This window comes from Mustela lutreola, chromosome 1 (assembly GCF_030435805.1).
Source record: "Mustela lutreola isolate mMusLut2 chromosome 1, mMusLut2.pri, whole genome shotgun sequence".
NCBI lineage: Eukaryota > Metazoa > Chordata > Mammalia > Carnivora > Mustelidae > Mustela > Mustela lutreola.
In genome coordinates, this window is record NC_081290.1 from 178,815,427 (window position 1) to 178,828,176 (window position 12,750).

General features: G+C 48.0%; 1 protein-coding gene and 2 long non-coding RNA genes across 5 annotated transcripts in view; 2 read left to right on the forward strand and 1 right to left on the reverse strand.

Annotated features, from left to right (window-relative positions):
- Nucleotides 1-24: 24 nt before the first annotated feature.
- LOC131834956 (uncharacterized) lies at nucleotides 25-5,153 on the forward strand. The gene is made up of 3 exons (XR_009355050.1): nucleotides 25-195; nucleotides 520-591; nucleotides 1,258-5,153. It is a non-coding gene; the product is annotated as an uncharacterized LOC131834956 (long non-coding RNA).
- A 372-nt stretch (nucleotides 5,154-5,525) lies between these two features.
- MSANTD4 (Myb/SANT DNA binding domain containing 4 with coiled-coils) lies at nucleotides 5,526-12,180 on the reverse strand. Of its 3 annotated transcripts, none has more exons than XM_059179560.1 (3): nucleotides 12,077-12,180; nucleotides 8,623-9,223; nucleotides 5,526-7,717 (listed from the first exon to the last, which is right to left on the reverse strand). In XM_059179560.1, exons 2-3 carry the CDS (start codon nucleotides 9,082-9,084, stop codon nucleotides 7,142-7,144), a joined length of 1,038 nt encoding a protein of 345 aa, XP_059035543.1. In that variant the 5' UTR covers nucleotides 9,085-9,223; nucleotides 12,077-12,180; the 3' UTR covers nucleotides 5,526-7,141. The 3 variants fall into 3 exon arrangements, with proteins under 3 accessions (XP_059035543.1, XP_059035542.1, XP_059035544.1); XM_059179559.1 differs by having other exon boundaries at nucleotides 12,035-12,161; XM_059179561.1 differs by lacking the exon at nucleotides 12,077-12,180 and adding an exon at nucleotides 11,780-12,028.
- Nucleotides 12,181-12,543: 363 nt separating this feature from the next.
- LOC131820167 (uncharacterized) overlaps nucleotides 12,544-12,750 on the forward strand; it is a 30,703-nt gene continuing 30,496 nt past the window's right edge. Inside the window, exon 1 of the long non-coding RNA XR_009349493.1 lies at nucleotides 12,544-12,576. This is a non-coding gene — a long non-coding RNA (uncharacterized LOC131820167). The remainder of the gene's footprint in view (nucleotides 12,577-12,750) is intronic.

The following is a 12,750-nucleotide window of genomic DNA, read 5'->3' on the forward strand; positions in this document are numbered from 1 at the left end:
AAGTGCGCCTCGTCCCGCCGGCTGTGCGCGCCCAGCGAAGGAGGGAGTCCGAGGAGCAGCGGCTAGTGGGAGCTTCGGACTCGTGGCCGAACCTGACGGAGGCGCTGGGAGCCGGGGGACCCGCCAGCCGCGCTGCCTGCAGTGCGGGGGCGGCTCGTGGGCGTCGGCGCTGGACCTGCGGGACCTGATGCGGCGGTCAGCACAGGGTCGCCGGATAGACGCGCCGCGGGCGTCGTGGGGGATCCCACGTGTGCGGAAAGAGCCACACATCGGGGAACCAGCAGCTCAGAGGGCTCTGTGTGAGGCGACAGACTCACAGAAGGAAGCCTCCCGAGTCTCCTGCGCGCTGGGTTACACGGGGGGCAAGACCTGAGTTCAAATGTTAGCTTCTAGACCGGACTGGGCAGTTTCAGCGAACCATTACCGTTTTAAACCATTCACTCACTCAAAAAGCGTTTATAATGGGGTTGAGCATGAAAAATAGGTTATTTCTTTAAAGGAATTGAACTTCTCTTCCAGGGCCAATGAGGTCAAAGAGGCATTTGCTGCACGAGTGAAATTTAAGGCCGAACCAAAAAGTCAATAATCAAGGTAAATAACATTTTAAATATTTTTAAGCATCAGAATTTTTGTAAAATGTGTCTAAAATTCAAATACATAGAAAATCTAGAGTTTCAGGTAAACCATCTGAACCAATGTTAAAGAAAAAAAATGTGTCCCTTTTTACGTGGTTTTTTTATGTTTGATGGTTAGCTTTATTGTAGAATATTAAGGTGGTCAAAAAAATATTCAAAATTTCAGGGCGCCTAGGTGACTCAGTGAATTAAGCCTCTGCCTTCAGCTCAGGTCATGATCTCAGGGTCCTGGGATCAAGCCCCACATCAGGCTCTCTGCTCAGCCAATAGCCTGCTTCTCTCTCTCTCTGTCTCTGCCTGTCTGTCTGCCTGCTTGTGATCTGTCTGCCAAATAAATGCATAAAATCTTTAAAAAAAAGAGAGAGAGAGAGAGAAGGACATACACAGTTATCAGATGAAAAGAACTGTGGGGTCACCTACTTTTTTCTTGATCTGGCTACGTAAGTCTATACTCTTTAGTTTTAAGTCATAGAAACTCCAACTCAAACAACTTAATCACCCCACCCAGGTGATGGTGGGGGGGGGGGTGTTCTAAAATTTAAACCAGGATTTAATTTATCAAGGCTTGACTGAGACCAATGAAAGGCTTTTAGTAATGATGTTTCCACACTGCACCATGAAGGACCACCGGGAAAGCAGCAGGTTCCATATGGAGGCAGAAGTAAGAGGGATTAAAAAGCCAAGGCCCAGCTTCTGTAGGAGTTTCTGCCAGAGAGATGAAGCAGGGCAGGTCAACACTCCTGGAGTGGCCAGTCTGAATATGGCAGCGGGACCTACACGCTGGGCCTGTCTCTAGGTGCCTGACTCCTGACACCGGGTTGATTGCAGGTAGGCAACAATACTGGCTTGGTCTGTGTGAGTTTGATAAAGCAAGTCCTGGGGGTCTGGGCATTGGTTGGTTTGCATGTGAAAGGCCTGTTCCAGCCCAAGACTGCACAGCCCCTGAGAACTGGCTAGTCAGGGGAGGGAGAGTCTCTCCCCAGATGACAAAGGCCAGAGCATGAAGAAAATGGAAAATTAGAAGATATGATTCATGTAATTGACCTTGTGGTGACAAAGGGACAAATCACCACATCCAAGAAAAGGCAAAACAGGGAGAAAGTCATTGATTTGTAAGGCTGAAAATTCAGATTCATGTCCAGTATTAGGTGAGGTTTGATCCAGCAGTTCAGATGACATCCTCAAGGACTCAAATTCATCCTCCCTATTCAGTCTTCCCTGACAGGCTCTATGCAGAGACTTCCCAACTGCCCCCTTCCATGTAGCCAAAACAGCTTTATACCTGCCCAGACAGCTCATCTTTATGGAGAGCTTAGATGTCAATAGAAAGCATGGAAACTTGTCTTTCACAGAAGGTCCAACAAATACACTGGTTTTGAATGGGTTATGTGCTTGAATTTGAACCAACCATTGTCACAGGAGAGTGGATATGTGGATGGCCTTGAGCCCATCATATCTACTCCTACAGTGTGACATCAAATTAACAAATTGACATCCCTTCTTGGACTCTGAAGATGAGAGATAACAATGATTCCTGGGCGGTGGGGTGGGGGGGATCAGTAAACCCAGGAAAGGGACATAGATGCTGGGCATCCAAAAAAATGTCCATTAGTTAAAATTTTTCACATTCCTGGTACGAGTACTTTGGTCACAATAGTAAGAGAGTCCAGAGTCCTCTTCCTCTCAGTAGAGACTAGCTTAGCTGGGCAGACAGGAAGTTATACACAATTGTTTAACAAGTGGAGTAGACAGGTATCACCAGTTCCAGTTTGGTTACCTTACACAGTCCTTTCACTAAAGTACCCTCTCTCACATCTTGGCCCACGTCAAATGTTCCATTTTAGCAGCACCCTTGGGATGAAGTGGGGGATTTTTAAAGGCCTCTACAGGGCGAGTATGTCAGAACGGAAATCTTTATCATCCTGTTTATTCGCAGAACCATCAAAGGCTCATGAGCTCTGGGGCGGGACCCAGGTCATCTTTAATAGGAAAGAAAATCCTCTGGATGGTCCCATTAGCTGAGAGGCTGCAAGGCTAAGCCTGGTCTGCCCCCAGTGCATCGTGTACTGTGCGACCCAATGAACAGAGTCCCTGAACACACGCTTGGCTGCCAGGGCTTGCCCTGCGGTTAGGGAGCACTTCTCAGACAGCTGGCAATGAGCCATAAGCTGGGTGGACTGGCATTTTAACATTTTAACTCGAAAGATCTTCAGGGAGACTTTGAAAGACATAGAGATACCATTTTTTATATGATAAAATATTCTAATTTTATTCAGTGAAATTAATTTCAGTATTTTAAAATTATGGTATTGAGTGATGGAAATGACAAAGTCCCTGGATCTGAAAAAGCTTTGCTCTGTTGATGGTCACTCTGGGATAGAAAATGAAAAGGTCGAGGGTGAAAGCTACATGATCAAAGGCAAAGGGAAGGGAAATGTGTGAAGTGTTTGGAGAGCAGCTTGACAAATGTATTTTAGTGATGTAGGTAAGAGAACATCTTAAACAGGGCAGAGAACGTTTGAGGACATTTCATTTGATTCAGAGGGAAGGGGGACTCGTGAGAGGGAAGACGAGTTTCTAGTATCTTTGAGCTGATTTGTAGTTTTAAGCTGACTAATAAGGAGGCAGCGACTTAGACACACTGAGGGCCCGCCACGCCCCCGCTGATAGAAGAGCACTGAGACGGGACCTGTGGTCTTTTCCAGAACTCTTGTCTTTCATGATCTCGTGTTCCGTTGATTCTCAGGATGTAACGAAAGCAGTTCTTGGGGAAATCTATTCAGGAAGTGTCGTGCAGGGAGGATTAGAAAGGAAGAGGCAGGAAGCTTCTGGAATTGATGGTCAATGCCACTGCGCTAAGGACGACCTGGGAGGTTGGAGGCTGCAGATGGACTTTATATTCCAACTTACTCATTTTTTTAAAGGTGAATGGGTCACATCAGAAAAATGGTAAAAATAATAATAATAATAATAATAGTAATGAAGGTATTTCCTAATGAAATTCATTAAGAAAGTTATTAGAACTTCTTTTATCAAAATTCAAATTGTGTAATCATCATCTTTTCTCATGTCTCGCTGGTCACGATGCCTCTCTGGATGGGGGTAAATTAATCTCTGGAGACTTCGGCAGCCAATTTAGCATTTAGCCACCTTCCCCCCCAACCCCCCCGAAGATAGGTCTTCTCTGGTTGTCTCTTCGGTGTACATATGCTAAACCCTTTCTGATACGCACCCCAAAGAGATATATTCCACCTTCCTCCTCTGGATTTTAATGAAGCCTCTAAACCTCCTGGAGTATATGTGTATAAAGGAGCACACAGGTCAGAAAGAAAGTTAGAGATTGAAAAAGCAAACAGGCGGTTAGTATTCTGGGAGCTTTAGGAGGTACAACTTGTGGTCCAAGAAGAGCGACTGGAAAGCCTGGACAAATTACAAGTGACATAATTAAAAAAAAAAAAATTGTGAAGGCCAGAAAGGCAGGAAAAGGTAGCTATTCATTTGAAATGAAGTATTCTCAGAGCACTAGGATCTGTTTTTCTACTCAGGATAGAAGTGACGAAGCATGAAGAGGTAGAGGCATGAAAAGAGGGGAGTAGCAAAGCCGGATAAAATGGACAAATGAGGCAGAAGGTGAGAGAAGCGAAGCAAGAATTCTCTCCAGTTACAAAGACCGAGTGTTCAGTTTCCAAGAAAAAGCCTGAGAGCATGCTCTGTCCCTACAGATGGACGGGCCCTTCCTTCTTCTAACTCAGCATCTTGACTGAAGGGTATCCTCAGGAGCAGGCTGACCACAGACTGAGTTTCCGTGAACCCCCGGCCAACCTGTAGACCGGAGGAACCCAGCCGAGACCCAAGCCACCCACAGGAGTTCAGTCTCGTTTCCTTTAAAATGCAGAGCAACGGGAGCCACGGAGCACCCGTGTGGTGATGAAAGAGGAGCTGCGAACCCCCTGGGATGCATTCCAAGTGTGCCTGCCCAAGTGTGCCAGCCAGGTTTTCTAGTGGAGGGACCAATCCAATCCTGGGGGAAGGTTAAGGAAAGCCAAGGCTCTTCAACCAAGGCTCTGGAAGACAGGAAGCGGCTGCTTGAAAAAAAAAATCTCCTCCAGGAACTTAAAGATTGGCCACCCAAAACAGTCTTCATGTTTGCTTCTAGGGAATTGCAGCCTACTGACCTTCAGTCCAAATGCTGACAGCACCTTGCATTTAAGTAGCAGGTTAGAGGTTAGATCGGGTTTTAAAGCAAACTACGAACACAGGTGGGGCAGGTGTCGCGGTGCCCACTGTACAGATGAAGAGATGCCACCGTGGGGCGTGTGAAAGGACTTCTCACACATGGTCTGCGGCAGAGCTGCCCTCGAAAGCCCTGCTTATGACTGCACCGCAGACTTTCACTCCTGCTGGGAGGCCTTACGGTCAATATTGGCATTTCCTTTTTCAAGAATGTAACCGAATTGATGAGGCAATTTTTCCTTTCTTGTAAAAGTAGGGATAATATGACTTAGCTCAAGAGTTGTTCTGGAGGGGCGCCTGGGTGGCTCAGTGGGTTAAAGCCTCTGCCTTCGGCTCAGGTCATGATCCCAGGGTCCTGGGATCGAGCCCCGCATCAGGCTCTCTGCTCAGTGGGGAGCCTGCTTCCCCCTCTCTCTCTGCCTGCCTCTCTGCCTACTTGTGATTTCTGTCTGTCAAAAAAATAAATAAAATCTTTGAAAAAAAAAAAAAAAAAAAAGAGTTGTTCTGGAGAGCGAATAAAATCATGTGGGAAGAGCCCCGAGCACAGTGCCTGCCCCAGATGTGAGCACTCACAGATGAGGCTCTCTTACAGGCTTAAAAAACCTCAGTCCTCAGAACGCTGATATCACTGTAAACGGTAAACTTTCAGATAGTTAGTATAGGCAGATTTCATTTCTACGGCAGAAGCATTTATTTTGGTTATAAAAAAATAACACTATTTCAAAGTCAAAGTAATGAAGCAGAAGTATATTTTCTCCTTAGAGGTCCCTAGTCCAATCTCACACATGGTATCAAGACATTCTTAAATTAACAAGGAACAAATGCAGAATCCAGGTCATATCTGCCAACAGAAGAGATGGATTAAAGCTACACTGTCAGCCCTGGAAATCAGAGAATACAAAATGATCTCACATAGAGAGTCTCAAGGTTAGTGCACAGGGAGACCACCTGGACTGTGGAAACAGCACCTGCAGGGGAACTGAAGGCAAGCCACCAGTTTAAAAGCAAGCCCTTGGTCTCAGAACACATACCCCAGGGACTGAAGATACAAAACTCTGTTCCTCAGGGAGGGGGTGGAGACAATATATACCACAGACTTTCAGTGTTCCTTTTCTGAGTCTCAGACCCAAGAATAATACTCCATAGTACAGAGTAGGTCAGACAGTGCGTGGTAAGTGCATCCCTAAACCATTTACACACAGCTACTACCATCATCGTCATCATCACCAACTGACACAGAGGACATACTCCCCCTCCCCCACCCCCAAGCCCACATAGCTACTAGGACTTATTTAAAAAGTAACCATTCATTGATTTAAAGCTCATGGACTACTGGTACCATTTCTATATCGGTACCATTTTTACTAGCTTCCACCTTCATTTACATTAAGATTTAAGTACATGGTTGAAATGAGCATTTTTCTACTGAAACTTAAGATTATGAATTCAAAGAAAAAAGGGAACTAAACTTTATGCAGCACGTGCAGCTTTGAAAGCATCAACAGCTAGAGGAATGAACTGCTTTTCAAAGTGACCCACCTTGGGTAAACTGATATTCCCTGCACTATGCTCGGAGTCTCAGGTTAGAGATATAGACACGGGGATAAAATACCTAAACATCTTCGTCACTCCCTACGTTCAATATACTACACACGAATGTTACATAGTTAAAGGTTTTGGCCATTTAAGTAACTACCCATTTAAATATCTGAGGTTTTTAATATTCTGAAACTACAACCAAAGCTCTCGAGGGGGAATCAGGCTAGGAAAGGGTTTCTGCCCCTCAGCAGTACTGCTGTTTTGTGCGGGACCATCTGGAGGCGGGAGCCCTGTGCACGGCAGGACACAGGTAGGCCAGGTGGGCTCTACTCGCTCCATGCCAGTAGCGGACAACCAAAAATATCTCTAGCTGTTGTCACAGGTCTTCCGGGGGGCAGAATCACCCCCTTCTGGGAACCGAGCTAGAATTGTACGTGGATGGTAACTTGTCAACTCTGAGTGTACAGATGATACAAGACGCTATGTTATTTTACTCATTCAAGGAGTAGAGCACAAGGGTTTCTGCTATACTGTCTATGCTAGGGCCTGCCGCTGCTATGGAACACACGACTTCAGTATACAGGAACCCACACTTAATTGTCTTTTTCCTATCCCAAACACAGACATTAAACAGGAGAAAAACCAGAGCTAATCTTGCAACCATTTTTATATTACTGGATACAGAGAAAAATCTATGGTTTCCACACGTCCGCGCACCTTGGAACCGAGATCCATCAAGGCAAGTGTCCCTCCTTCTGAATTCGGAGTCTCTCCTTCTCCACTTGCAAGCGTTCCTTTTCAATCTGCAGCTTCTCCGACTCGAATTTCAAAAACTGCAGCCGATCTTTCTCCAGCTGCAAGCGTTCTCTCTCCAGTTTTAGCTTCTCTGCTTCTATGTCCTGCGGCTGAAGCACGGCCTTTTCCCCCTGGCCGAGTTCGTTCTCCGGGGCCGCTTTCTCCGCGCCCACGATCTGCAGCCTCAGCTTCTCGCGCTCAACCTGCAGCCGCTCCTTCTCCAGCTGCAGCCGCTCGTGCTCCAGGTCCAGGTGCCGCAGCCGCTCCTTCTCCACCTGCAGCCGCTCCTTCTCCACCTGCAGCCGCTCCGCCTCAATGTCCAGGCGCCGCTTCTCGAGCTCCAGCTTCTGTTTCTCGATGTTCACCAGTAGGTGGGGCTCGTCGTAGGCCGACCTGGACGGCGTGGAGTTCAGGGTAAAAAACTCGTCGATGTGGGGAAAGTCGGGGAGTTCGTTTTCCCTCCTGGAATCCGGTATGACGGACGACAACATTTCTTCCTCCTCCTCAATCTCAAACTAAAAGGAAAAAGCAACTTTCAGTTTTTATTTCGATTTCACCTTTGTTCATGTGTCTAAACGCGTCCTTCAGAGTTTCTGTATTGTTTTGAGAAAGTCATTTCTTTTGAATCTTGAAAAATATTTATAATAAATTACCTGATGTGACTAATACAGCTGACCCTTGAACACCTTGAGCTGGGCGGGTCCACCTGTTCCCCCCCCCCCTTTTTTTTTTTTTTTGCTAAATACAGTATAGCACTGGAAATGTATTTTCTCTTATGATTTTCTTTTCTGTAGCTTACATTAAGAATACCACACGTGATAAATGTAGGAAAAAACAGGAGGTCATCAAGGGTTTGTGTTACTGTTAAGGCTGTGGGTCCACAGCAGGCAACTGGGAGTTAAGTTTGAGGGGCAGCGAAAACTTACGCTTTTCCACTTGCGAAGCCAGTGCGCCCCACCACCCCCCCCCGCCCCAGCCCCCATGTCGCTCAAGGGTCACCTGTATGCATCATTTAAAAGAAAAAATTTTTTTTAAGATTTTATTTAATTATTTGACAGAGAGATCACAAGTAGGCAGAGAGGCAGGCAGAGGGAGAGGAGGAAGCAGGCTCCCCACTGAGCAGAGAGCCCGATGCTGGACTCGATCCCAGGACCCTGAGATCATGACCTGAGCCGAAGGCAGAGGCTTTAACCCACTGAGCCACCGAGGCACCCCACCTATATGCATCATTAAGAGAAACATATTTAGGTTCAAAGACAGATTAATGTTATGGAGGAAGAAAAAATGGAATGACTTTCTTAGGAACTACTTTTAAGTGAGCTTGACAACTGGGACCTTTACTGTTCCTAAACTACCCTGAACTCCAACATCAGAACTAAAGGAGCGAAAAGAGAACGCGGACTCCCGAGCTACTACTTACTTCGGGACTCTGGGGATCTCTTTCTTCCTCTTCCACTTTGACCTCAGTTAAGGATCCACCTGCGTCCCGGAAATCCGCCACGTTCTGCCAATCGAAATTCGTATCATTGCGGAATCCAATCTTTTCATCGATCTCTTCGGTGAGAGAGTCATCCAGGTCGGATGTGGGGAGGGGAAACCCCGAGCCGACCAGCTTAATGTTCGCCTTCATCCTCTTCCTCTTCATAAGGGCCCGCCAGTCCAGGTACCGCCGCTTCACCTCGGTCCCGGTCCTCTGCTCGCCCTCCCCGACCGCGTTCACGCACTGCGCGATCTCCTCCCACGCCATCCGCTTCATCACGTTAATGGTCGTGTTGAGCTGCTTGGAAAAAATGACTTCTTTCCGTTTCGTGATTTCTTTCAAAAGGGTCTGAGTTTCTTGGACACTAAAATTGCTTTTCCTTTTCCTTTTCAACTGCTTCATTTTCCCAACGTAAGTGCAAAGAAGATGTGAAAAGCCGGGAAATGCGACAAAGCACAAGAACCAAGGGCACCCCCCGGCTGGCCCTTTGTTCACATCAGAGTCTTCCGCTCATCTAGGAGCACAGGCGGGCGGGATGTTCCTGAGGAGAAAGAGGTCAAAGCCATCAGCCTGCAGCGTTCACGCAGGGAGCCATACCCCTGGCCGAAGACAAGCACACAGCTCTGCTCTGGCTCTGACCCGACCACCTCCCCGCGGTTCCCTCACCTGGGCTCCTGCCCTGGCGCCTGACCCCCACTTGTCACCCTTGGCCACCCCTGCTTCTCCACTCCCAAGCCATTCTCTCTTCCCACCCCACCGGCCGGCTTCCCGTCACCCATCGTCACCCTCCTCCCCTGTTCCGGGCCTCTGTTGCACATGGGTGCCTCGGCTGGGGAGGTGGGCACCTGCCAGAAATGAACGCCCTGCCTTCACATTAGATCCCAAGTTGCTGAGTGAACATTCTAAAACACTGGTAAAGGATTACATTTAATTAGTACTCTGGCCTACCATTCCTTATGTAATTTATATTAAAATATATATTTCCTACATATACTTATAAAAAAGGACAGAAGCAAAGTGACTTATACATTGTCACACCAGCCCAAATGTACTTCTTAGTACCTATGTCGCAGCTCACTTCAGAGAACTACTGAAGTGCAAACTTGGCTTTTGCCTTCCTCTACCATCTGTTTCAGCACTAGTGGGATCTGGGAGAGGATAGCCTACTTGTTCCAAGGGAGGTATCCTCAATATGTAACAATATGCCTAACAAACAGGAGGTACAAATACAACTTAAAACAAGGTGATTGGGGTTGGGAAAAGACAGAAAATGAAAGAAAGTAACACAAGGAAGGTAAGCTAACAAAACAAACTTCAATAGGCAAAGCATTGTTTAAAATGTTTAAAAGGAAATGTTTAAAAGGAAAAGGCAGCCCCAGACAGTATGGGCAAGAATCAGTTTGTGAAACTAAGTGAAGCCTTTAGATAAATTCCCCACCCTTGATTATGCCAAAAAATGTGAGAACCTAACAAGTCATAAAACATTGTAAGGAGAGGGGCGCCTGGGTGGCTCAGGGGGTTAAGCCTCTGCCTTCGGCTCAGGTCATGATCACAGGGTCCTGGGAGTCCCGCATAGGGCTCTCTGCTCAGCAGGGAGCCTGCTTCCCTCTCTCTCTCTCTGCCTGCCTCTCTGTCTACTTGTGATTTCTATCAAATAAATAACTAAAATCTTTTTTAAAAAGTCTGTGATATTTATAAAAACACATTGTAAGGAGAAAATTCTAAGTAAAAAGGCTTTGTTGCTACTATAGTCTGTATGGACCAATGAGGAGTACGTAGGTTATCAAAGACATATTTTCAGTATGGAATCAGCAAGTTAGATGTCCTTAAAAATAGAACAGAGAGCTAAAATAATATCAAATTCTGTATCATATTAAATACAATGTATTCATGGCTTTTTGTTTCCAAAAGATAAAGAATGTTTCAGAGCATTTCAATAGTTTCTTGAACCAATTAAAAAGTGCCACCGTATTTTTAAGGTAAAAGCATGATAAAAATAAAAATATTTACCAGGAGATGAGATGAATAAACTACACACAGCGACACAGGGGCATACGTGCAGTAAATATTATGTTAGAGGATGGATATGGCTTAGCCCAACATTATTCCTGTGTACACCTATCTTAGATTTCCAGACAGTTTTGACGTAATTATGTGAAAACCTCTGACATCTTCTGATTACTGTAAGAAAGTACCCAAATCAGTGCACCCTGAGTTGAAATTTGGTCGCGATTTTTGCACGGAGAGAAGCTAAGCTATGTTTCCAAGATCTTTTTTTCCCCTGTCCTTTCCTTTGTATTTTGATGCTTATATAACAGCTTGGGGTTCTGTCATCCACCACCTAGTAACTTACTCAAATATTGATTGGGCTCCTCCTATGTGCCACGCGCATAGTCCCTGTTCCCAGTGCTGGGGATAGAACACGTCACAGAGCGGGAAAAGATGCCATTTTAGATGTCAAATACTACCCCGTTTATATCGGTTGCGTTCCCTGTCTTTACCGAAGGGAATTCGGCAACTGCAACCTCTAAAAACCCATAGATCTGGCATGCCCTAACACAGCCTTTCCAGGTCGGACATGGGTATAAGTAGTTGACTGATGTAATCCACCGAAGGCCTAAAATAACTGGGGCCGTTGTTTTTTCGCGGACTAACACTTGAGAATGAAGTACCTAAATACTGTGTGATAGGGCAGAATGAAGAGGTCCGAGGGAAATCAGGCGCCGTCAATTCTGGGTCCCCCTCTCCCCCCCAATATAATATTTGTAAATTCGGTAGGCAGGTCAGAAAAGGAAAGCATCACAGAATATCCAAACTTTCCCCAGCCCCCTCCTCCCCGCGCCCACATCTCCTTCTAGGAAATTCCCGTCCCTGCCGACCAGGATGCGCTCTTCTCGGAAACTTGCGGTAGGTAAGTGAAGTTTACTTGGGGGCCACCTGTTACCAGAATGAGAGGACACCTGTCCCCCGGCCCCACCGCCTTCTGCGGGACCGCCCCGGCAGGGCCGCCGGGAAGACCCGGGGACTCGGAGCTCCCTGGAGGCCACCCCGGGGGAGGTGGCGCTCGCCCGCCTCTGCCACAGCGCGGCGGCCGCACCTGCTGGGAGAGGTGGCGACCTGGAAGGCAAGTCTTCTTTCTGTTTACTAAAGCAGAGTCCCGACTCGGTGCGCGGGAAAGTCCCGCAGCCTGGGTTCAGCGGCCACAGCCCTCCCACCGGCCCCGGGCGGGCCGCTACTTCTAGGAGCGTCGTGGTCCCGCTGCGACGCAGATGCAGGGCCAAGGCCGGCCCCATGGGGACCGCCACCTGCCGCTGAGCCCCGCCGGGACCTTCCCCGCTGCGAGGGCACCCACCGTCCGCGGAGCTGCCGCCTCCTCCGGGACAGACTCTCTCACCTGCGACCCCGGCGGCACCTCCGCCCGATCGCCTCTGAAGGGGCTAGGAAAAAAAGATGCTTCATTGATGCCCCGCCCACTAACTTCGCCCGCCCCCTTGCCGCCACCCACTGGCTGGCGCAGCTGCCACTCGTTCTAGACGGCTCACCCATTGGTCCGGATGGTATTGCCATTTTGGCTGAGGGCCCGCCCCAGGTCTGGCCTCACAATGGGAATCGAGTCCCCAACCGGTTCCGGGTTAGTGCCCTGGAATTCCGCCCCCTTGTGATTCGCGGCCTCCCGCTCTGCGCTCAGGCGTTGGCGTGAGGCTCTGTCACTCAAGTGGGCTCTAGAAACCGATTGGCTCCTGGCGATCAGCCTGCGGCGCTTTTCCGCCTGATTGGGTCCCTGGCCATCCCGCCTCCAAACTCTACCCCTGTCCTTGACCCTCACCTATTAAAAGGGCGAAGAGGCGGGCGGGGGTGGGTGGGTTGGAGAGGAAAACCTTGGCGTTGCCCCAGGTACTTTCAGGGTTTCTTTCACCTTCTGCTCCAGCAAGTGGGGCTTAGTTTGGCCTCAGCGAAATGCCCGTGGTTTCCTCACACCTCAGCCGGTCCTCACACTTGCCTCCAGAGTCCCTGGGCCCGTTGACCAGCTCTTGCTGGTTTCCCGCGCTCCTCGCCTTCCTCCCTGGC

What these genes read in the sequence shown, in the direction of transcription:
- MSANTD4 (XM_059179560.1), bottom strand. Translation starts at nt 9,084, where the DNA reads ATGAAGCAGTTGAAAAGGAAAAGGAAAAGCAATTTTAGTGTCCAAGAA. An exon ending in GAGATCCCCAGAGTCCCGAA is followed by an intron (nt 7,718 to 8,622) that starts GTAAGTAGTAGC and finishes TTTTCCTTTTAG; the next exon opens with TTTGAGATTGAGGAGGAGGA.